The sequence below is a fragment of the Hyperolius riggenbachi genome, chromosome 8 (genome assembly GCF_040937935.1).
Source record: "Hyperolius riggenbachi isolate aHypRig1 chromosome 8, aHypRig1.pri, whole genome shotgun sequence".
NCBI lineage: Eukaryota > Metazoa > Chordata > Amphibia > Anura > Hyperoliidae > Hyperolius > Hyperolius riggenbachi.
Genome location: NC_090653.1, coordinates 69,644,410 through 69,669,759, shown reverse-complemented (window position 1 = coordinate 69,669,759; position 25,350 = coordinate 69,644,410). Strand labels below are relative to the sequence as shown.

General features: G+C 45.6%; 1 protein-coding gene across 16 annotated transcripts in view; it reads right to left on the bottom strand.

Moving 5' to 3' along the window:
• Positions 1-801: 801 nt before the first annotated feature.
• The window catches only part of TMEM91 (transmembrane protein 91), a 510,612-nt gene continuing 486,063 nt past the window's right edge, over positions 802-25,350 (bottom strand). For 15 of the 16 annotated variants that reach the window (XM_068250637.1, XM_068250624.1, XM_068250623.1 and 12 more), the window contains 2 exons: positions 7,951-8,094; positions 802-4,588 (listed from right to left, as the gene is read on the bottom strand). In XM_068250637.1, coding sequence (XP_068106738.1) covers positions 4,430-4,588; positions 7,951-8,094 — 303 coding nt within the window. In that variant the 3' untranslated portion in view covers positions 802-4,429. The remainder of the gene's footprint in view (positions 4,589-7,950; positions 8,095-25,350) is intronic. The other variant, XM_068250638.1, reaches the window with a different exon arrangement.

The window sequence follows — 25,350 nt, the reverse complement described above, 5'->3', positions numbered from 1 at the left end:
CGCAGTAGAGATTTTTTCATACTGTGCAAGCGCAGAGTGCTCCTGTCCATGAGAGTGTGATCAGGAGGAGTGTGGACCGGGTCCATACATCCAAACATGGGGGGGGAGGGGGGTCGCTTCAGGGGATAAAAGGTGCGGGCACAAGGCGGCTGCAGGGGGCTGGTAGAAGTCTTTTTTTTCTTCAGTTTAGGTTCACTTTAAGGCTCGTACACATCCAACAAAGTGTACAACCAAGTCGACAACATGACCGACCCCTCAGCCAACCGTTTACACGACTCGAAATTACCGCGCACCAACCAACATAACTTACAACTCATTTGCATACCGCAGGAAGCGAAATAACAGACTGCACGACATGACCGCATTCAAAACGATAACGCCTTTCAAATGACTTGTACACACGTGGCCTACTGCACAATATTGACCCAACAAACGTGTGAGTTGATCCACAGGTTGGATCGGGCAAACCGCCTGTTATCAGTCGCTCATCTAGTCGTTTGCCACTCGTACACATGCCTGATTGTCGTCCAAATTCAGACGACAATCGGATGGATTTGTTGGATTTGTGTACAAGCCTTTACAATCCTGCTGTGTTAATACTAATTAGCAGATTTTAAAAGCGCCTCTACAGTGTCTGGAACTGTGACTCTGCTTCTCTGCATCTCAATAAAATGAGTCAGACTGTTGGCTATTGAGAGGGTTAAAAATGTGTTGATAACTTTTAAAGACCATTTTTTTCATAAGATATAAATTACAGTATAAATATTATTCAGTGCCCAATTCAAAGAACATTTGTGGAGATGTCTTTTGATAAGCGTTTATTGCCATTGCCTGACTGTAAAGCATTCTTCTCTGTTGCTCCTCCTTTGGCTGTCCACAGTTGTAAGAGGCTGGTTAGATGTGCAGATGCAATCCCATTTCTCTCGGGCCATTAAAGACTGCGACCTTTTCATAAACAAGGTTGATGGACTCAATGAAGTATTCATGCTAATAACAATGGAGAAAGGCAAAGAAAAGACATCAGGTGCTGCCACTGCCGCATTACTCTGGAGGGCAAGTACAGATTTTGCAGCAGGCCCAGATGATCGCTCCTCCAAACCAGTCAGCTTACAGCATCTTCTGCACTAAAGGGCCTATTATCATTGCCCAATTCAATACAATTAAGGTGGTCATACATCAGGGGCCACCTGGACATGGCTCCCCTGCAGAGATCTGTTGGTGCACCCGCCTCCTCCATCACGGGGGTGAGCCGGGGGCTAGGGGGCCCGACCCAGTAAATTGTTTTACTGAGCATTATGCACAGCAGAAGAGTATACATTACCTGCTGGTGATGCACGCGTCTCCTCCACTAACTTCCTGGTAATTTTACAAGTGCTGTGCACTGTGTGCAGACAGCCAATCACCATATGGATTCAGTCCCCGAATGGTGATTGGCTGCATAGCACTTGTAAACTAGGAAGTGTGTGGAGGTGACACGGGCGCTGGGATCAGGTAACGTATACGCTTCTGCCTCCCGGCCCCCTCCGAGCTCCAGCCCCCCCGTCATTAAGGTGGCGGCGGAAGCTACTGTTACGCCAGTTCCATACATCAAGCCGATCAACCTCCCAATTTGATAATTTGGGGCAAAATCGGTCAGAAGGACTGATTAGGCATGCTGGAAAATCCCGGTCGCAAGTGCTCGAACAGGTGGGTGGCGGTAACTGTGTTCCATATCAAGACGTCCGACGGACACCCAACCAGTGTTCCCCCATGCCCATGTGCAGTGTTTTAAGATCTCACCTCTCTGCTGGCTCCATTCCTGGCATCTTCTGCCATCACCACGACTATGTGGCACCAGGCACATGTGGCATCATAACACAAGCTTGGTGCCATGTGGTACAGCGGTTGCGGTGACGACAACCACGGCCTTGACAACAGAGAAGGCCAGGAATCGTACCAGCACAGAGAGATCTGTCTCATGGTCGATCTGCCCATACACCACCTGATGCATGGTCACCTTTAGATCTTTCAAATAATCTATAGCAAAAGTGGGTTCCTACCAACACACAAACACAGTGTTTTTTCTGGATATGTCTTACCAACCATACTGGGCGCAACTTCCAGATAGGCAACTAAGAAAAAGTTAGAAAACACAACGATAAAATTCCGGGTTGACCCCACCAAGTCGGCTAAAAGTCAAGGATATACAGGGTTTTGTTCTGCACGTTGTAAATACACTGTAAGCCACAGTAGTGTTACAAGCCTCCTGGTTCAACGGGGTTGGCCCTACTCTAATGTCCTTGAAGCAGGACATGCATGCATTGCAGTTATGCTAGACACTCACATCACATGGAGGCTGCCATACAACATTGGAAAGCAGCAATCACCAGGATTCTATGGACATGCCTTATCAGCCATACTGAGGGCAAACCCCAGACAAGTAAGACCGGCAACTAAATTCATCAGAGGGATGGGAGGTCTCACTTACCAAGAAATGTTGGACAAACTGGGCTTATTAAGCTTGGAAAAAAACACGCCTAAGGGGTGACCTAATTACCATATATAAATACATCAGAGAGCAATACAAAAGTTTGGCAGATGAGCTATTTCTCCTTGTGCTTATACAACGGATAAGGGGACATGATCTGCGTATGGAGGAAGAAAGGATTTGCCATTTAGGAAGGGGTTCTTTATCGTAAAAGGTTAAAATGTGGAATTTTTTTACCACAAGAAGCAGTTATAGCACACTATGTATGTATTATTCTGCATGTAAAGGAGGCTTGAATGCTTTCCATGTATTGAAGGCCATCCATGGCTATAGTTACCAGGCAATTCTGAGCAGAGTTGCTCTGGGGATTTTATCTGACTGCCACCCAAAGTCAGGGAGGGTTTTTTACCTTATAAGGTTAATTGGCCAAGCCTTGTAAGGTTTCTTTGCCTTCCTCTATATCAGCTTGGATATGTGAGGATGCAGGACAGAAATGTACCTAATTTTGAATTATTTGTTGTTGTTTTTCTCTCCTGGTTGGATTTCATGGACCGATGTCTTTTTTCAGCCAAATTAACTATGTAAGACTACGTAAGCAGTGACTAGATAAGTGTTTGTGTTTTTCTTTGGGAACCAGCAGTCCATAATCCTGCTGCAGAATCCAATGTTCCTATGTGGAGTTGGCAGTCTCCATGTTAGTATCTGGCATGTTACGTACACTGCAAAGCGTGTCCTGATTTTAGTACATTAGAGTAGGAACCAATAGGGCTTTTTGCACCACCTGTGACTTAAAGTGACCCTGTAGCGAAAAAAAAAGTGCTCCTGGGGCATACAGACCTCTGGATCCTAAACAAGCTTCCTTGTTCTTCTCAGTAGAGACGATCCAGCAGTAGGACCCCCAAAAGTCCACTTTTCACAACTGTGAGCAGGTGCACTAGGTTCTTCCCAATCGGAAAGCGGCTACTGTTATTGTTACTAATTGTTTGTGGGTCCCTCCTCTGGATCAAGCTGGCTGAGGAGGACGAGGTAAGACTCATTAGGATCCAGAAGCTTCCCCCTCCCGAGGTAATTTTTTTTTAATTCAACTGAGTCATAGATTATCTTTAATGTGTACTTGAAAATGTGTAGAGCTATTCCGCTTCACGAGAGACGGATTTTGTTTTGCAGGCCTGCTGAGGCCGACATAATTTTATCCTTGTGTTTTCTCCCTACCAATACATCAGTAATATTATGACTATTTCAAAAAGGCCTAAATTGAGCAAGGAGCAACTGGGCAGCTCACACTTGGTCTGCAGTGTCTACCATGGTGCGGGTTTGTCTTACCCCAAAGTGTGTATAATTTATGTCCCTTGTAATCCATGCTACATCGGAACTGAGGTGCATCAGTTTTTGTTGCGCTTTTATTTTAGCAGAGGTGTTCGATTCTTTTGCTAGCCACTTTACTGCCCTACGGAGGGTAGCGTCGGGGCAGGCAACAAAAGAGTCTCAGCCTTTCAGCTTGGCACAGGACCCCTCACTGAAATCACAGCACTGGATTTTCAGGGCTACATCGGTGTAAAGTCCACACTGACCAGACTCCTTGGGTGCCTAAAGTGTGCCACATCTAGGTCTCTGTGTGAGAAGAGATGACTGGTAGAAATGGAGGGACTATCGCTCTCAGCATAACAGGAACTTTAAAGCTGCTGTACAAGAGAAGATGAGATTTGAAAGTAAATGCTTCGTTACACATGACCAAGTTTTAAAATAGACCAAAAATCATTTCAGTAAGACTTGGCTGAAGTATGAAAAGTTCTCAGAAACATTTTCATATCTCAATAAAATAGTACAATTTGGATTTTAATGGAGCTCCCTTCATTTCTCAAACATCTTCACGATCGACTGTCTCTGATGTTTTCAATGTAGCGAATAGATGGACTTCGGTAATGGTAGTTAGAGCCTGATAGTCCAGACCAACTAATGGTCCTAGGTGGGAGCTCTGTTGGACAGGTACGCAATAAGTGCTACCACAGCACCTACATAGGTACAGATGCCCAAGAAGATAGAGAGTACAGCCAGCAAGAAAGTCTGTCTGGAGGCCACGATTGCCCCATGGTAGTCACCTTGAGCTGAAGCTTTGTTGGTCTGTAGAGAAAAAAAAAAAAGACACCTGGTTACAAGAAAAGGAAGACAGTATCTACATTTCCATGATCTGAAAAATGGAACTACACTCAGGACTTCCTCCTTGCACAAAAGATTCGCCACAGCATGATAACCTTCATGAAAAAAAAGTCTTTACCACAACTTATGAAAATCCTAACAAAAACTGAAGTTTAACTTGGTTTCACATTTGCAGGGAGCATTGAAAGGGTTAAGTCTCAGTGTTTACTGTCTGGGGAGATCTGCCTTGGCAGAGCTTCTCCTGCAGTCTATTCATAGTTGCAGATAAAGACTAATTCGACAATTTGATCTTGCTAAACAAACACAGAGCAGTGAATTTCTTCAGCAACTACAGTGGGTTGCAAAAGTATTCGGCCCCCTTGAAGTTTTCCACATTTTGTCACATTACTGCCACAAACATGCATCAATTTTATTGGAATTCCACGTGAAAGACCAATACAAAGTGGTGTACATGTGAGAAGTGGATCGAAAATCATTCATCATTCCAAACATTTTTTTTACAAATAAATAACTGCAAAGTGGGGTGTGCGTAATTATTTGGCCCCCTGAGTCAATACTTTGTAGAACCACCTTTTGCTGCAATTACAGCTGCCAGTCTTTTAGGGTATGTCTCTACCAGCTTTGCACATCTAGAGACTGAAATCCTTGCCCATTCTTCTTTGCAAAACTGCTCCAGCTCAGTCAGATTAGATGGACAGCGTTTGTGAACAGCAGTTTTCAGATCTTGCCACAGATTATCAATTGGATTTAGATCTGGACTTTGACTGGGCCATTCTAACACATAGATATGTTTTGTTTTAAACCATTCCATTGTTGCCCTGGCTTTATGTTTAGGGTCATTGACCTGCTGGAAGGTGAACCTCCGCCCCAGTCTCAAGTCTTTTGCAGTCTCCAAGAGGTTTTCTTCCAAGTTTGCCCTGTATTTGGCTCCATTAATCTTCCCATCAACTCTGACCAGGTTCCCTGTCCCTGCTGAAGAGATGCACCCCCCGAGCATGATGCTGCCACCACTATATTTGACAGTGGGGATGGTGTGTTCAGAGGGATGTACAGTGTTAGTTTTCCACCACACATAGCGTTTTGCATTTTGGCCAAAAAGTTCCATTTTGGTCTCATCTGACCAGAGCACCTTCTTCCACATGGTTGCTGTGTCCCCCACATGGCTTGTGGCAAACTGCAAACGGGACTTCTTATGCTTTCTGTTAACAATGCCTTTCTTCTTGCCACTCTTCCATAAAGGCCAACTTTGTACACTGCATGACTAATAGTTGTCCTATGGACAGAGTCTCCCACCTGAGCTGTAGATCTCTGCAGCTTATCCAGAGTCACCATGGGCCTCGACTGCATTTCTGATCAGCACTCTCCTTGTTCGGCCTGTGAGTTTAGGTGGACGGCCTTGTCTTGGTAGGTTTACAGTTGTGCCATACTCCTTCCATTTCTGAATGATCGCTTGAACAGTGCTCCGTGGGATGTTCAAGGCTTTGGAAATCTTTTTGTAGCCTAAGCCTGCTTTAAATTTCTCAATAACTTGATCCCTGACCTGTCTTGGACCTGTCTGGTGTGTTCTTTGGACTTCACGGTGTTGTTGCTCCCAATATTCTCTTAGACAACCACTGAGGCCCTCACAGAGCAGCCGTATTTGTACTGACATTAGATTACACACAGGTGCACTCTATTTAGTCATTAGCACTCATCAGGCAATGTCTATAGGCAACTGACTGCACTCAGATCAAAGGGGGCCGAATAATTATGCACACACCACTTTGCAGTTATTTATTTGTAAAAAATGTTTGGAATCATGTATGATTTTCGTTCCACTTCTCATGTGTACACCACTTTGTGTTGGTCTTTCATGCGGAATTCCAAAACAATTGATTCATGTTTGTGGCAGTAATATGACAAAATGTGGAAAACTTCAAGGGGGCCGAATACTTTTGCAACCCACTGTATATGTGTAATAAAGACTTTTCATTGTGTTCTGTGCAAGAGTTTGGGGCTGCTTGCACAAACCATCTAGTTTTTCAGCTTACACTACAAAGATATGAGCTTTCCTTGGAATACTTTGGCCACAGATTGGCAAAGTGACAAGACAATATACTCTGTACAGCGCTGCGGAAGACGCTGCCGCTATACTGTATAAATATTATATAATAACACATGCTCCCATGAACAAAAAGTGTTTATAATCAACAGGCAGGCAAGGGTTGTTCATTTCTCTCTCAGGATCCAAAATCAGTAATGTATTTTAACTGCATTATCAATTTTACCAATTTGAGGCTATTTATGTACTTAGTACATTTATCCTTTTAAAAGACCACTCCAACGAGAAAAGTAAGCAGTTAAATTCTGACAGAACTGACATGTTTTGGACGAGTCCGTCTCCTCATGGGGGATTCTCAGGGTTATCTTTGTTTTCCAAAAGCATTTTCTGAACTGCAGTTTAAAGAGAACCCGAGGTGGGTTTGAAGAATATTATCTGCATACAGAGGCTGGATCTGCCTATACAGCCCAGCCTCTGTTGCTATCCCAAACCCCCCTAAGGTCCACCTGCACTCTGCAATCCCTCATAAATCACAGTCACGCTGCTGACAAACATCTTGTCAGAGCTGGCTGTGTTTATCTCTATAGTGTCAGTCTGCTGCTCTCCCCGCCTCCTGCAGAACTCCAGTCCCTGCCTGCATCCCTTCCCTCCCTGCTGATTGGAGGGAAGGGACGGGGGCAGGGACCGGAGCTATGCAGGAGGCGGGGGAGCAGCTGAGACTGACACTACAGATGTAAAAAGAGCCTCACAGCACGGCTGTGATTTATGAGGGATTGCAGAGTGCAGGGGGACCTTAGTGGGGTTTGGGGTAGCAACAGAGGCTGGGCTGTATAGGCAGATCCAGCCTCTGTATGCAGATGACATTCTTTAAACACACCTCGGGTTCTCTTTAACTGCCAAAACTTTAAGCTAGCAGCCAGCCAACCTACTCACTTGCACACTATTTTGGCAGCTAGACTTAGCAACTGCCCTTCAGGAAATGCTTCTCAAATCAAAGATAACCCTAAGAATCTCCCATGAGGAGACTAGTCCAAAACCTGTCAGGTCTGTAAGATTTTAACGGCTTACTTTTTTTGCTGGATTGGTTCTTTAAAAGCAGGTTTTGCTAAACTGTGTAGACCTCTATTTCCCATCTCAGTATTTAACTTTACTTTCTGTACAAATGTAGACATTGATTATCTATCCTGTGCCCAGTGCTCCATTTATAGCCTGTGTCTCTAGAAGCCCTTCCATCAGCAGAAGCTGGGATCGGCAACGCTTGCGGGCAGCTTCATCAGCCACCTACCTTCTGTGACAGGAAGAATGCGGCGATGCCCAGAGGCCAGAAACAGCAGAGCATGGAGAACACAGCGAGGCCTAGGTAATCCTGGGGGAATAGGAGGGAGAAGTGACTCTCACTGTCTGTGTCACTGTCACTGGACGAGTCATTCTGCAGGAGAGACAGGAATAGCAATCGTTATTGGGAACAGCAATGGCTAAAGTCAAAACACAGTCCCACAATACAGCTACAAACAGGCTCATTAAATAAGCAGAAAAAATTGATGATACACAAGATGCAGTAACCCGTAGCAACCCGTAGCGCCATTTTTTTATGACAGACCAGACCAGTGAAGGGGGTGATTTGGTCTGGATGCAGTGGGTGACAGAAATCATTATGAATTATTGCTGCATTATGTTATCAGGGCCGGTTCAAGCCACAATAGGAACTTGGGGCAAAACTAAACTTGGAGCCCCCCTGCCATCTCCCTCCCCCACTTCACTGTTGCAAATTCACCCCACAGGGCACCCAAGCTGGCTGACACCCCGGACCCCAAATCTCTACTCTCAACTTCACTATGCTTCCACAGTCCCTGCACCGTTTTTGTTGGCATAGCAACTCACCTGTTCCAATATTCTGCTCTGTCCGTTTTTGTCTTCATCCTCCTCATCTTATTGTGTAATGACAGGCAACGGGTCATGGAAAAGAGGCAGCCAGGGGGAATGAAGACTGGGAGCACAGATGGAGCAGTGCATCCAGTCAAGTTCTATGCTGACCAAAATTTGCAGGGGCAACGGTGAGCACAAGTCGGGGGGGGGGGGGGGGGGGAGCAACAGCACATAGGGGCCCTGGGGCAATTGCCCCCTTTGCCTCTATAGTAGCGCCGGCCCTGTATGTTATGTTACATGTGGTGAACACAATTGTTATTCTCAGAATACTATTTTCCTGCTTTTATTATTGTATTACTGCCTTTGCAAGTAAGCGACAGCTGTAAATGCCAGAAGGCAGAAACAGCATTATTATTAAGAGCCTTCTTTCACTGAGGCTGAAATTATGATTATTTTGATGTAGTCATCTATATTGGAAACATGTCCATTGTAGATTTAGAAAATGAAGTGTAGGTTCACACGTGTGGTTTCTGTGCCATGGAGGGGGAAAAAAAAAAAAAGCAAATGCTGTCACATTCCCTGAATGGAACACCTGCAGAGCAATCAGACAGGTCAAAATAGCATCGCTGTCTGGTGTCCGGAAAAGGCATGCATATCATCAGTAGTGTAACAATAGCCCCTGCAAGGCACGCAGGTGCAAGGGGGCCCATGGGGGGTGAAGCCTGGTGTGGGGCCCACCCAGGGCTGTTTTTAGCGGCAGGAGAGGGCCCCATTCAAAGTTTCACAGGGGGGCCGGTGATTTCTAGTTATGCCCCGGCATGTCATGAGTTTGCATTTTGACACTGTAGTGAACAAAGCGGATACCAAACAGAACAAACATGTCTTAATGGATCCTACAAGGTTCCGTGAATGTCTGTTAGTACACAGCCTGATTATCCATAAACTGCCACACCAACAATCAGGATGAGGTTTTCCTCTTTTGATTGGTCGACTGTTGAGCATCTATTGCTGCCATGACTTGATCCAGCTGTTGCTAACCCATTTTCTCTTTCAATTTTGAACATGTGCTCTACAAACACTAGTGCTTTATACCGATGTGGTATACAACATAACTGTGACAACTGCTTAAAGAAACAAACACAAGTACACCTTTGATGATAGATAAGCATGGGAGAGGACACAGGGGTCTAGTCCTGGAAAAAGAGGCGAGTGGACTCACCCTTAAAACCCCCCAAATGGGCGTGGTCAAGCATACAGTGGGCGTGGTCATGAGTGGGGCCAAATATACATGACCTTAGCAGTGATGTAAAAGGTCTGCCGTAGTGTATCCGTCAAAAATAGATGCAATCTGACAGCATTTCACCAAAAAGACACAATCTAGCAGAGGTTCCTCCAAAATACAGATAATATGGAAGTGGTTCCCCCAAAATAGACAATGTGGCAGCAGCAGTTCCCCCAACATACATATAATTTGGAAGCAGTTCCCCAAAATACGCACAACCTGGCAGTGGATCACCCACTACACGTAACACCCAAACTACATATAATCTGGCAGCAGTGGTCCCCCAAACATACACAATCTGGCAGCAGTTCCCCAAAATACACCTAATCTGGCAGCAGCAGCAGGTCTATAGGTGTCCCCAGTATAAGCAGTCATGAGTATAGTAGTCCCCAGTATATGTAGCCAGAGGTATAGTTGCCTAGTATATGTAGACAGGGGTATAGGTGTCCAGTATATGTAGCCAGGAGTATAGTAGTCCCCAGTATATGTAGCCAGAGGTATAGGTGTCCAGTATATGTAGCCAGGGGTATAGGTGCCCAGTATATGTAGTCAGGAGTATAGTAGTCCCCAGTATATGTAGCCAGGGGTATATGTGCCCAGTATATGTAGTTAGGGGTATATGTGCCCAGTATAGGAAGTCAGGGGTATATGTCCCAGTATATGTAGTCAGGGGGGTATATGTCCCAGTATATGTAGTCAGGGGAGTATATGTCCCAGTATATGTAGCCAGGGGTATATGTCCCAGTATATGTAGTCAGGGGTATATGTGCCCAGTATAGGTAGGTATGTCCCGCCCACTGCCAGCCGCCGCACATTAGTTCTGGAGGGGACAGCGAGGGATGGAGAGCCCTAAGGTGAGGGAAGGGGGGGGGGGAGATGTCCGCCCTTCCCCGCTGTCCGCACAGCTCTCCTTCCACTGCGCTGCTCCCCTCCACACATGCCAGGGTGGACGGCGTCCACCCTCTGAAAAAAGCACGTGGATGTCGTCCACCCGCCTCCACACCCCACTCGACCCCTGAGAGGACATTCCTGGAGGCTACCTGATGTGCAGCAGGTGGTTGAGGCCGTGTGCCAGCCACATAGCGCCTGAGTTAGGTGCCGCCATAGCAGTAATGCTATAGTCTGCACCCCACGCATGGGTGATTGGGGTTCAGCGATCACTGGACCCAGAATTACCTCTCCCCCTGCGTTGCTACAACTCGGAGGGGAAATAGTATTTAATTTGCAAAATTAACCACTTCAGCCCTCAGTCGTTTTCATTTTATGCATCCGAGCAATGTTCACCTCCAATTTATTAGCCTATAACTTTATCACTACTTATCAAAATGAACTGATCTACATCTTGTTTTTTCCGCCACCAATTAGGCTTTCTTTGGGTGGTACATTTTGCTAAGAGCTACCTTACTGTAAATGCATTTTAACAGTAAGAACAAGAAAAAACTGGAATTCATTATTTCTCAGTTTTCGGCCATTATAGTTTTAAAATAATACATGCCTCCATAATTAAAACCCACGTATTGTATTTGCGCATTTGTCCCGGTTATTACACCTTTTAATTATGTCCCTATCACAATGTATGGCGACAATATTTTATTTGGAAATAAAAGTGCATTTTTTCCCTTTTTGCATTCATCACTATTTACAAGCTTATAATAATAAAAAAAAATAGAAATATTTCATCTTTACATAGATATTTAAAAAGTTTAGACCCTTAGGTAAGTATTTGTTTTTTTTATTGTAATTTTTTTTATTATTATTAAACATTTTATCTGGGTATTTTTGGGAGGGTGGGATGTAAATAGTAATTTTTTGAATGTAAATATATGTTTATTTTTTTTTTATGTAGATGTAGTTTTACTTTTTGGCCACAAGATGGCAACCTTAGGTTTGTTTACATGACGTCACTCTAAGCGTAACATGTATGCTTAGGGGGACGTAGGAGGCAGAAAAAGCAGGGCTTCCGAGAGAAGCTGTTGCTTTTTCTGCGGGGGAGAGGAATCGATGATCGGGCACCATGGCCCGATTCATTGATTCCTGGGCTAACGATCCGTGTCCGGGAGCGCGCGTGCACGCGTGCGATTGGCCGCAGGAGCGCACATGGCCTCCTGGACGTAGCTCTACGTCCAGGAGGAGAAAGTGGTTAATGAAAAAGGAAAACTCGCTCAATGTCTTATTTTATTAATGTAAAAAAAAACCTGCACACAAGCAGTTTAAAACACCCCCATAAAAGCACATTAGGGCCACAAAGAAATGTGCAACACCACAGCCGGCTGTGTATGCACACATTCAACTCAACAAACATACAAATTGATTGCCTTCGGATATACCCATTTTCTTGCAAACAAAATTGTTTGGCTATGATCTCAATTGACACTCCGTTTCAATGCCTAGGAGTATTTCCCATATCTGAGGGTGCTGTCACTCAAAGCATTATGCAGTGTTTGTTAAATCAATAAATATGCAAGTGCCATGTGGATGCAGTCACATAGGTATAGTGGTTAGAGTGATTTCTTGTATGCCTGTTCCAGGTTCACCCTCCTCCCAGTAACCAGCAAGGTCTCAGTTCCTCTCTAGCTATAGATGCTGCCTATGCATACTCCAACATGCACTCTCTCTCCAGCACTAGCCCACGCGTGCCCATACTACAATGCCCCTCGCCGCTTGTCAGCTGGCTTTCTCATACAGGAGGGGTCAGGACGGAGTGAGGCTGCCGGTGATTATGTGACCATACTTCCCGCCACATGTATTGCCTGTCTCGCACCAGGCTTTATCAAGCGAGGAGTATTTAATTAGAGCAGCAGCAGGGTAAGCCATCACCCAACTCACCAGCAGAGTATATATACGCATGCACCTGATCAGGGCCGGATTTGTACTTTTTACCGCCCAAGGCCAACTATACCATCTGTATGGTTGTTATCTCTGTGTGCCCCAATGAGAATTCGCCTTACTTTCCATCATTGGTGTCACAGAAAATAGCTATTTTAGTAATACGTGTAAATATTAGAAGTTATGTTTTGAAATTTTATGTTATGCTTGCCATCTCATTAATGATGGACCCATTGCATCACCATGAGAGTTAGGCTGATATATACATGCAGGATAGAGCTTACAGGTCTTGCAGGGATGGCACAAGTACAGGAGAGAGTTCAAAGGTTAAAGCTGTTCTTGTAGATAGGGATGACTGCATAGAACAGCTTTCCTGCCCCTCACTGAGCCGCCCCTAAACTTCTGGTGCCCTAGGCCATGGCCTATGTGGCCTTGCCAGAAATCCGGCCCTGCACCTGATGCCACCCTGGCTGTGCAGAATATGAGAAGATGACAAGCCCTGTCATATACTGTATACCTCATCCAACAGCTTTAATCCATCCCCTAAAGTGGATACTTTCATTGTAGATAACAGAAGACTTTTCAAGGCGCCATGGTTTCAATGCATCTGTAGAGAGCTGCAATTAATATCTCTGTTTTTGACATTTTAGGCTGCTACAGACAGTGGACAAAGCCGGCCAAAAAGTGACAGTCTGCCTGGCAGCTTGTGAATGTCACGGACACTTGGCTCAGCTAAGCGGCATGAACCGCCCCAGGGATGGGGAGTGAAGCTGGAGGCAGGAGGCACATAGGCAAATGCCATACCTTGATGGTGTTGCCATACCTTGATGAGTCACAGCTTATGTAACCTAGAGGTGCCCATACATCAGAAAATGTAGGGGCCGATCAACCAAGAGACGGATCTCTCGCTGCTCAAATCTAAAAACGGATGTTATGATTAAGCTATGATTAAGGAGCCATGCAGCGCTCCTATACGCGTGAGCTTTTTTCTGTGTGTCATTTGATGTTCTAAATAAAGCCTCGGAATTTTTTTCCTTTTTTGTAAACTTTGCTTGGTGACGTTTGGATCTCTGGCTCCCCTTTGGCTCTGCATTGGTGGTTGCAACAGCTCTATCTTCCATTGCTGCCCATACACCGCCAGCCGATTCCTGATCAATTTCAGCATGAAATCTCTCGGAAAGCGTCCTTGGGTTGCCGCATCCGCCGACTTGCCGCCCCCTGCACTGTCCCCCTAATGTAAAATGTCCTCAACACCCCCCTCCCCCACACCATGCATGGTGCGGTATACATTACCTGTCCGTCGCTGGCTCCAGGCTCCGTCTGCATACATGCGCCCCACATGGTTGCATATACGTGGGTGAGTGAATGACATCAATCACGCACCCACCTTATGTCGGCAAACACGTGAGGGGCGTGTATGCAGATGGAGCCAGCAACAGACAGGTAAAGTACACTGCACCAGGGGGGACATTTTACATCATCGGGGGCTCCACCGTGTTTGTTGCTCGTCCCGATATCGCACGCTGTTACTGCCAGATGGAGCAAGTCGGCCCTACATCTTGCACCATGTCCAACTGATACATACAACCAATTTCAGCCTGAAATTGATCGCCTTGTCGATCAGGCACCGATTTTCATCTGATAATAATATAATAATCTAATCGGATGGTCTATCAGCCACCAAGTCGCCTGATGTACAGCCACCTTAAAGCGGACCCAAACCAAACATTTTTTTAATTAAAAATATTTAGTTGCACCACTCTGACACATACAAAGATAAATAAACACTCCTTCAAACCTATGAGCATTTCAGTGCATGCTTTTCACCCTTCTCTTTTCATAGCTAGGGTTATACTGGGGGCAGCCATTAGCAATTTCTCCATTGCCAGACACCATCTACTCCACCAGTTTGCCGGAAAAATCCCGGCAATTTGAAAGGAAGGGAGGGGTTCCTCCAATAAATGTAAAATATTTTATATTTGTCATCATGCAGCTGAAAAAAGGCTGCTATTTATTATTATAATTTAGAAAATAGATTTTATTTCTGAAATCTTGTATTTTTAATTTGGGTCCACTTTAAGTGAGAGGCTTATTGCCAGTATATGAGGAACACAAAGGAGGGAACGTATTTTCAGCAGATGATTATGCAGCTGTGTTTGGCTGGTGACAGGACTCACTGGTGTGTTTTGTTGCAGCTCAGGCACGTTGACTGCTCAGCATTTATTGTCCGTCACGCTACACTGTTTACAGCAACAAGGATACATATGAGGCTTACTGTGATTCTGCCATCTGGAGACATGTCCTGTAACCCATAGCAACCCAGTGTCATACAGCCCGCCATTTTCTGTAAACTGTACCTTGTAGTTCAATAAACATGACACAAATGAAGGTTTACTCAGCCAATCAGAAAAAGCAGTCATTCCTGTGCTGTGTATGGATCAGATAACTGAAATGAACACTTGGTAGCTGATCTACTGTGAAGCCATTGGATAAGCAGGAAAGTCTCTCATTATAGGTTCACTATGCAAAACAGAAGTTTGCCTTCTTAAATCAGAAAGTATTTGCGATACAGGTTGGAGTGAGCATATGAGGTCTCCCATAATGCATCACTGCTGCATATTTAGCAGTGATGCATTGTTGGAGACATTCTATTTTAAGGCAAACTTCTGATTTGCATAGCATCTTGGTAAGAGGGCTTTTTGGTTCTTTTAAGCTCCTTATACACTCCTAGGAGTTTTGATTCACAATGAGCTTGCTGGGCAATCTGTAAGTACAGGTTCATTAGAAATCCCAGCTTCATGCACACCAAGAGGCAGCACTTTAGTTTTAAAACAGGCTTGTGGTCACCTGTGCCACTATAACCTGGCAATGGCTGAGGAGATGGCTCTTGGCAATGGCTGAGGAGATGGCTCTTGGCAATGGCTGAAGAGATGGCTCTTGGCAATGGCTGAGGAGATGGCTCTTGGCAATGGCTGAGGAGATGGCTCTTGGCAATGGCTGAGGAGATGGCTCTTGGCAATGGCTGAGGAGATGGCTCTTGGCAATGGCTGAAGAGATGGCTCTTGGCAATGGCTGAAGAGATGGCTCTTGGCAATGGCTGATGAGATGGCTCTTGGCAATGGCTGAAGAGATGGCTCTTGGCAATGGCTGAAGAGATGGCTCTTGGCAATGGCTGAGGAGATGGCTCTTGGCAATGGCTGAGGAGATGGCTCTTGGCAATGGCTGAGGAGATGGCTCTTGGCAATGGCTGAAGAGATGGCTCTTGGCAATGGCTGAAGAGATGGCTCTTGGCAATGGCTGAAGAGATGGCTCTTGGCAATGGCTGATGAGATGGCTCTTGGCAATGGCTGAGGAGATGGCTCTTGGCAATGGCTGAAGAGATGGCTCTTGGCAATGGCTGATGAGATGGCTCTTGGCAATGGTTGAGGAGATAGCTCTTGGCAATGGCTGAGGAGATGGCTCTTGGCAATGGCTGAGGAGATGGCTCTTGGCAATGGCTGATGAGATGGTTCTTGGCAATGGCTGATGAGATGGCTCTTGGCAATGGCTGATGAGATGGCTCTTGGCAATTACTGATGAGATGGCTCTTGGCAATTACTGATGAGATGGCTCTTGGCAATTACTGAGGAGATGGCTCTTGGCAATGGCTGAAGAGATGGCTCTTGGCAATGGCTGAGGAGATGGCTCTTGGCAATGGCTGATGAGATGGCTCTTGGCAATGGTTGAGGAGATAGCTCTTGGCAATGGCTGAGGAGATGGCTCTTGGCAATGGCTGAAGAGATGGCTCTTGGCAATGGCTGAGGAGATGGCTCTTGGAAATTACTGATGAGATGGCTCTTGGCAATGGCTGATGAGATGGCTCTTGGCAATGGCTGATGAGATGGCTCTTGGCAATGGCTGATGAGATGGCTCTTGGCAATTACTGATGAGATGGCTCTTGGCAATTACTGATGAGATGGCTCTTGGCAATGGCTGAAGAGATGGCTCTTGGCAATGGCTGAGGAGATGGCTCTTAGCAATTACTGAGGAGATGGCTCTTGGCAATGGCTGAAGAGATGGCTCTTGGCAATGGCTGAGGAGATGGCTCTTGGCAATTACTGATGAGATGGCTCTTGGCAATTACTGATGAGATGGCTCTTGGCAATGGCTGTGATTTAAGGTAACAGTCTTGCTAAGAGCTATCTTGTTCATGAAATTCAAAAGGTGCAAAAATATAAGTCTTAACAGAAGCTTAAAAATGGTACTTCGTGAATTATAAGTATCGGGAAGTTGTAGGAGATCAATGAGTACTCAAGACCATCAACTCTCCACTCACAGAGAGACTCTGATTGTGCCTACACACATCCACACTTGATTGACCAATGTTTGGCCAATGTTACCACTTTCATGTAGGATGAGAGCATGTCTACACAATATGTTCATAGTATTCAAAATCAGTTGGCCCTCACACTACATGGAAGTGGTAAAATTGGCCAATCGAATTTGCACGTGTGTACCATGCTTTAGGTTGCTGTGGGGGGGGGGGGTGACTAGGGAATGTCCTGTTCTCACAGGTCCACCTGTCAGCCTATGAAGCAGAAGTACCAGTATTTCAGTAGAACATATAGGGCTGCAATTTGGATTGCAAAAGCACCTTTGAGGTAATGAGGTTATTAACAGCTAAAAGAAGGTATGTGGTCTGTATAGGTTACATAGATTCATTAACTTTTAGTTTATCTATTCCACCTCTTTCAACTCCTCCAGTGGGGTCCTGACAATTGTAGAATTTTCAATACATATACAAACTGCATACCTTCTGCTTCCAACTAGGTCCATAGCAATAGCCTTAAAGGAGTTATCAGGCAAAGTTTTTTACAATATAAATGGCCTACCTGCCGCTGTTCAGTAGGCCAATCTCAGTTGGTTTGCATGTTATTTCCCCCCCACAGGGCTTCACCGGCTCCGCAATTCGGGCCGTTTTTATTTTGTGCCCCGGAAGTAGTATAGGTAGAGGAATTTGAAACTTCCCTGTTCCTGTGCTTGGAACGCAGGGGGAAGTTACTTTGCATTGCGTGCTTCCGTACAGTTCGGTACAGCTGCGCACGCGTAGTAGAGCGCAGGAGGAGGGTTTGAGCTTGCCTTCGTCACTCGCTTCTGCCACCACCTGTCAGACACGCCCACTCCTCCCAGCCCACTCCTCCTCCCAGCCCACTCAGACCCCGTCTCCCCCTTCCTAGATGTGTGGCGCCGCTTCACTCACCTGCTCTCAGCGTTCCATTATGGGATCTCCATCCACCCATCCAGCGTTTTGTATCCATGCCTACAGCAATGCCTCATGTGACCTGTTACGTGCTGCCGGGTTACATGAGGCACCGCTGTAGTCATAGAGTTAGCAGGACTTCACGTTTGGCTGGTGATCCCATCGCTACTCAGTTGAGCAGGTGATGCGGCCCCGGTGCAGGACATACTTGGCATCCGGGGCCGAGATGCTGATTTGGAGGCAGAAGTGGGAGGAAAGTATAGTGCTAGTGCCTGCAATGCACAGCACGATGTGTCTCTCGTCTCCGTTCCAGGGGCATACTCACAATGTATTGCTTCAGCCGGCAAAAAGTCTAGAATCGGCTCTGAGTGGCTGAATCACATACTTGACAGGACCCATTGAGAAATCACAATACCTCTTCTGTAAAGTTCTTCTTGACCACTTCCCACAGGTAACACAGCATAACTCAATCAGAGTGTTCAGGAGCAATGTTGCAATACTCAACTTCGCTGCAGGCTCCGACTTTGTGCGGAGCCACTGGTTTCGTTAGTACTCTCAATATCCAGCATTTGTTCTAAGATTCCTCAATTCAATCTAAGTAGAAATGACTGGAAGTCACAGGATGGTGGAGGGATGCAAAAAAAATGGTACACTAAAGAAAATGTGGGCCCCCACCTGCTACAACAATGGCTTTTAAAGGAGTCATCAGGCACTCTCACAAATGTAAAACACGCATGCCTGCGTGTAACTAACCATTTTTGTTGCCTGATCGCGCCCTCCATTCCCTGTCCAAATGTAGCATTTTCGTGCGATAAGCCCCGGCCGGGGACCTGACCTCTGGGTCGGGCTCCCCAGCGAGCCGGAACTACTGTGGCAACGCAGGCGCAATATGCTGCGGGACGCTGGCGCAGTGACTTCTAATGCGCACAGCCGTACGTTCACGTACGGCTGCGCACACGTACTGGAGCTGCTGGAGGAGGGTTTGAGCTTGCCTTCGTCACTCGCAAGCCAAACCCTCCGCTTCTGCCACCGCCCGTCAGACACGCCCACTCCTCCCAGCCCACTCCGACAGCCGCCGCCTAGCCTCTATGCGTGCTCCCAGCACAGATCATCCGTGCATGAGAGGCGCAGGCAAGCGGAGGCTGGCTGAGAGGGAGAAAATTTGATTCATTAGTTTAATGTAAGTAAATATAATTCCTATAAAAATGTCCACAAAATTATTTTGATAATTTAAAGAGACTGATGAAAATTTCATTTTTTATAATACAAAAAAAGGGTAGTAAATTAATTATTTTTGTATGTGGGGGATATAAAAATAAAAATTTTCTCCCAAAAACTCTCAGCCAGCCTCCGCTTGCCTGCGCCTCTCATGCACGGATGATCTGTGCTGGGAGCGCGCATACAGGCTAGGCGGCGGCTGTCGGAGTGGGCTGGGAGGAGTGGGGTGGCAGAAGCGGAGGGTTTGGCTTGCGAGTGACGAAGCAAGCTCAAACCCTCCTCCAGCAGCTCCAGTACGTGTGCGCAGCCGTACGTGAACGTACGGCTGTGCGCATTAGAAGTCACTGCGCCAGCGTCCCGCAGCATATTGCGCCTGCGTTGCCACAGTAGTTCCGGCTCGCTGGGGAGCCCGACCCAGAGGTCGGGTCCCCGGCCGGGGCTTATCGCACGAAAATGCTACATTTGGACAGGGAATGGAGGGCGCGATCAGGCAACAAAAATGGTTAGTTACACGCAGGCATGCGTGTTTTACATTTGTGAGAGTGCCTGATGACTCCTTTAAAAGCCATTGTTGTAGCAGGTGGGGGCCCACATTTTCTTTAGTGTACCATTTTTTTTGCATCCCTCCACCATCCTGTGACTTCCAGTCATTTCTACTTAGATTGAATTGAGGAATCTTAGAACAAATGCTGGATATTGAGAGTACTAAGGAAACCAGTGGCTCCGCACAAAGTCGGAGCCTGCAGCGAAGTTGAGTATTGCAACATTGCTCCTGAACACTCTGATTGAGTTATGCTGTGTTACCTGTGGGAAGTGGTCAAGAAGAACTTTACAGAAGAGGTATTGTGATTTCTCAATGGGTCCTGTCAAGTATGTGATTCAGCCACTCAGAGCCGATTCTAGACTTTTTGCCGGCTGAAGCAATACATTGTGAGTATGCCCCTGGAACGGAGACGAGAGACACATCGTGCTGTGCATTGCAGGCACTAGCACTATACTTTCCTCCCACTTCTGCCTCCAAATCAGCATCTCGGCCTCGGATGCCAAGTATGTCCTGTACCGGGGCCGCATCACCTGCTCAACTGAGTAGCGATGGGATCACCAGCCAAACGTGAAGTCCTGCTAACTCTATGACTACAGCGGTGCCTCATGTAACCCGGCAGCACGTAACAGGTCACATGAGGCATTGCTGTAGGCATGGATACAGAACGCTGGATGGGTGGATGGAGATCCCATAATGGAACGCTGAGAGCAGGTGAGTGAAGCGGCGCCACACATCTAGGGAGGGGGAGACGGGGGGACATTTGGGGAGGGGAGCTGTCTTTTTGTCCTCTAATTGTTGCCGCCCTGAAGCAGGTGATTCACCTTGCTTCATGGAAGAACTGCCCCTGTAGCCGCTACTGATGCCTGCAGGACCAGCAGGACTGCCAGACAACTGGTATAAATATGACAACACCATATCCCTCTCACTTCAGGTGTCCTTTAAAAGGCTGAATCCTCTGAAGAACTGATTTTCTGTATTCTGCAGTGTCAGGTCAGGAGAATCACATCCTGGACTCTTACATCTCCTGGGAAGTCCACTCTAGCGTTACTGTGTCTCCATCATTATTCCCAGTTCTGCTAAACAACTGGACCAATTACCAAGCTAAATGATGATATCTTCCTCATCTAATTGGTGTTCCGTGATGCTATAGAAATAAATCAGAGGAGCTGTGAAGAGGTGGAAGGGCAGGAGACCACGGAGAGATCACTAGATTGGAGTGTGACAGACAGAGGAAGTCTGTAGATAGTTCGGCCCACGGAGGAGCTGGCTTCACGAGCAGCACCGTTATGCTGCCGCACACTTTGACTGATTAAACAACATGGCAACCAATCATGAGATCCTCTAAATGAGAGGATGTTGTTGGCATCATTAAATAGTTATGAAATGTGAATAAAAATCAATAGAATTACTCGCTGCACAGAAAACACGTTAATAATTAAATATGGAAGCAATTTAAAATGTGAGAAAGCAACATTACGCTCACGTGATTAATAATGCGCTGAATAAATATTACTATGAGTGGTAATAAACGTATTTATTATCCGTTAAGTTTCACCGAACCTAATCCATTAAAGATGGAAAATTTCACCTTGCCTTTTACATTTCCAATGCCTTTCAGTGGAACTTACAAAAACAGACATTTTCATTCATTCCTGGATGGGGATTTGAAGGGTAAACAAGTAAAGTCAATATGCCTTTCTTAAAGGGTATTATAAATGCTGTATAACCCTTTGCATACTCACATGCAAACGCTTTTATGCAAATCAAACATCCAGGAACAACCTAGAGTTAAAGGAACACTATTAAACCAAGTGTTCTAAAAAGACAATGTACAAATAATGTCTAAATAGCAGTGTAAACATTTCCTACTTTTCATGTTAAATATCAGAGGCAAAAGCTTTAATTTATTGAGTGTAGGATTTAGCTTTATTTGGAACAAATCAATTTCAGAAGGGTGTCTGGTTCAATGTACAGGAAGTGTTGCATATCAGACTACAGAGTATTTTTTTGAAAGCAAAAAAGTATGAAAAGCTGTGGAATTACAAATGTTACATTTCCTCTGCTTTCTTCAGATACTTCAATCAGAGACACAGGACACACCAGCTGGTGAGAGCTTTCTCTATCTCACACACACAGGGTTAACAGATGAAGTTGGAGGAAATTCCCCCTCCCCTTATGGCTCATTCTGCCATCAGTTTTGGCATCAGTAAAGTGTGAAAGTATTTTAATAACCATAAACAAAGAGGTTGTCAGTGAAATGTATACACCAGAACTTATCAGCACTTTCCAAACAATTCCAATCTCAATTGAAAAAAATGTTAATCGATATTGTTCTTTTAAAAGTTTGGAAGTTTGTTACAAAAGAATGCATTCTCCTACGTAGTCACATACGCTGCATAGAGGCTCCCCAGAGTTTTTCTGTGTTCTAACTCTGGCCCAGTAACATGCATGATGCAAGCACATGGTGAATCAACCTAGGGATAGTGGCGGCTCCTGGATTGGTTAAAGAGAACCAGAGAAATAAAATAACATATTTGTACATACCTGGGGCTTTCTCCAGCCCCATAAGCTTGGATCGCTCCCACGCCACCTTTCTCCGCTGACTCTGTCCGCCGGTACCGGGGTCCCGTCATTTCGGCCAGTCGACACAAGCGCAGTGCGCTCCCTCCGTACTGCGCAGGTGCATGCGTAAAGAGCCAGAGGGAGGCCCTGTGCATGCAGAAAACTAGCCGCATCCGGGGGAAGTGACGGGACCCGGTACCGGCGATAGAGGCAGCGGAGGACGGTGGCATGGGAGCAATCCAAGCTTATGGGGCTGGAGGAAGCCCCAGGTATATATAACATCTTTTTTTTTTCATTTTTATACTTCGTTCGTCTCTGGTTCCCTTTAAGGGCTCTGCCTCACAGGTCGACCTGGGTTTAAATCTCAGCTCTTCCTGTTCAGTAAGCCTGCACCTATGCAGTAAAGAGTCCTTGGGGCTAGACTCCCTAACCCTGCTACTGCCTATAAAGCGCATCCTAGTGGCTGCAGCTCAAGTACTTTGAGTCCACCAAGAGAAAAGCGCAATATGGATGTTATTTGTCTTGTCTTGTTAGAATTGCATAAAAGCGTTTGCATGCGAGTGTGCAAAGAGTTCATTGACTTTGCTGGTTTATTGGCCACACCCCCTTTGGCACCTCCATTATACCTTGTTTAACCACTTTTTCCTCTGCTACAGTATATCTACGTCATCTGTGGCACCCTCCAAGCCCCCATGACGTAGATATACTGATTCAGCTTGCAGCCCTGCTGTACACGATCAGGTGTGCTTCAGAGCGTACTCCCCGGGACTGTCAGCTGCATTATTAATAGGTGAAAGGGAACATGTTCCCTTGTAGCCAATTAGTGACCCCCCGCGGATGAACAATCACCGCTGTAGATAAAAAAATGCCCCTGCAAGCAGAATATCTCACCTTACCTGGTTTCTGCGATCAACCTTCAGCCCCAGCTTCCATTGACCGTGGTGCATGCAGCCCTGTGATGCCGAATATCTGGGTTCCGGCTTGATGACATAATCAAGCCGGGACCCGGATGTTTGGTATCACAGGGCTGCATGCATATAAAAAAACACGGGATCGATTAGACACCACCAACAGACAGTTCTGTTGGTGGGCAGAAAAGGGGGGGGGGGGGGGAAATCACTTGTGTGCTTTGTTGTGCGGCCCTGCAGCTTGGCCTTAAAGCTGCAGTGGCCTATTAACAAAAACATGGCCTATTCTTTAGGGGGGTTTAACACTGTGGTCCTGAAGTGGTTAAAAGAAATATGTGAGGTTGGGGGAGGGAAAAAACAGATACTTACCTCGGGAGGGAGAAGCATCTGGATCCTCAAAAAGCTTTCCCCATCTTCGTCCGCCAAAATCCACTACAGGGACGCTTTTAAATAAATGAGGCCCATGGGTTTCTCTTAATATTGTAGCAATGTTACAATTCAAAGAATTTCATCGGTTTTCCTAGAATTTCTTAGTCTTTTTCGACCACACGGTCTGTATCGATAAAGATTACTCGTGTATTAGGGCTGTATTTTCTCAGTGATGTTGAGCACAGACATTAGATTTATGTCACTTGAAGATGTCATTTATGATCAAGTATTAGTAACATGAAGACATGTCACAACATGCATGAGCCAATGACGGCAATGGCACAACTGTTTACTACTGTGGTTACTGTGGTTGGAAATGACTCAGGTAAGAGTTGCAAACTCTTCTCATCAGAGTGATTTTAATAAATCCAGAGCAGGTTTCCTGGATCACTTATGCCTTCCAAAGGCATCTTGGTCAAGAAAGTGTTCAGTAAATAACTCAAATTTTGGGCACAGGGTGAAGCTGAAAAATGGCTCACCCGGCATTGATCAAGATGGTCTCTATGGGGAGACTTCTTTATCCTTTGCAGACAGTCCCGCTCCTCCTCAAACATCGAGATGTAACACTACTTAACTTGCCGTGGTCCAAATTCATTTGGCGTGCAGGGAAGTCCAGAATGTCAAGACTCAAGTTGGCTCTCCCAAAGATGTTGGGAGGTCTTAATCTTACCTCTATAAGGGAATACAATCTGACTTCTCTTCTGCACCATGCCCATGACTGGGTTACAGGGAATGAATGTTATTCCAACACAAAACTAGAAAGTGAACAGGCCCTTCCATGGTCGCTAACTGGCCTCTTGCATGCCCAATATAAAAACTTGCCATTACGTTTGAAACAAAATGCTGTATTTAGAGACACAATTGCAACGTGGAAGGCGGTACGAAAAAAATGTTCTCTCCCATTTAAAATATCTAAATACCTCCCAATTTGGGGTAACCCTAATTTTCATGTTAGTATCCAGCAAATGGAATTTGCACGTTGGGATGAAAGGGGCTTAAAAACCTAGGTAGTATGTTTGACATACACAATGGCAAATGGCTAACTTTTCTCGAGTTAAGAGAAAAATTTGTGTTGCCTCGAGGTGACTTTCTGCCTTATGCCCAGGTACGCTCAATGGTCTCACACAATCTTTGCTCACCAACAACCATTATGAATTCTACAAAATTTGACACAATCCTGAAGCCAGGGAGCTTTACCCGATCATTGGCAGAATTTTACCAGGCTCTGAAAGAACTTGATAGCAAGGCCATAGCTAATAAAGCCATGAGAAAATGGGAAGACATCCTTCAGGAAGAGGGAGTAGGGGAGCAAATACTGGCGGGAAATATGGGAGTGAGAAATGTTATCAAAGATGAAAAATGGAGGTCGTCTCACCTCTTATTTATACACAGAGGCAAATTTGTCTATAATATCACATATAAAAATCCACCCACTTATCACAATCCCTGGTGCTCCAAGTGTAAATTAAGAGACGCAGATCTCTTCCATTGTATGCGGAAATGCCTCAATAAACATATTTTTTTGGGACAAAGTTGTCAAGTATGCCAATAAGATACGCAAAGTAATTATTATTGTTTAACTATTCTGGTGCTACCTCTGCTGATCCCTCGGGTGTTCCCTCAGCATTATATCACATAATCTTGATAGTGGCACGCCGAGCCATATTGTGCAAATGGCTCGACTCAACTCCTCCAGATGTGAAGATGGTACGCAAGGAACTCCCTTATGTCTTTTTAATGGAACGTTTAAATACTCTTCAAGCAAAAGGACAATGAACTAGATCCTTTTTCAAAGTCTGGAGGAACTTTAT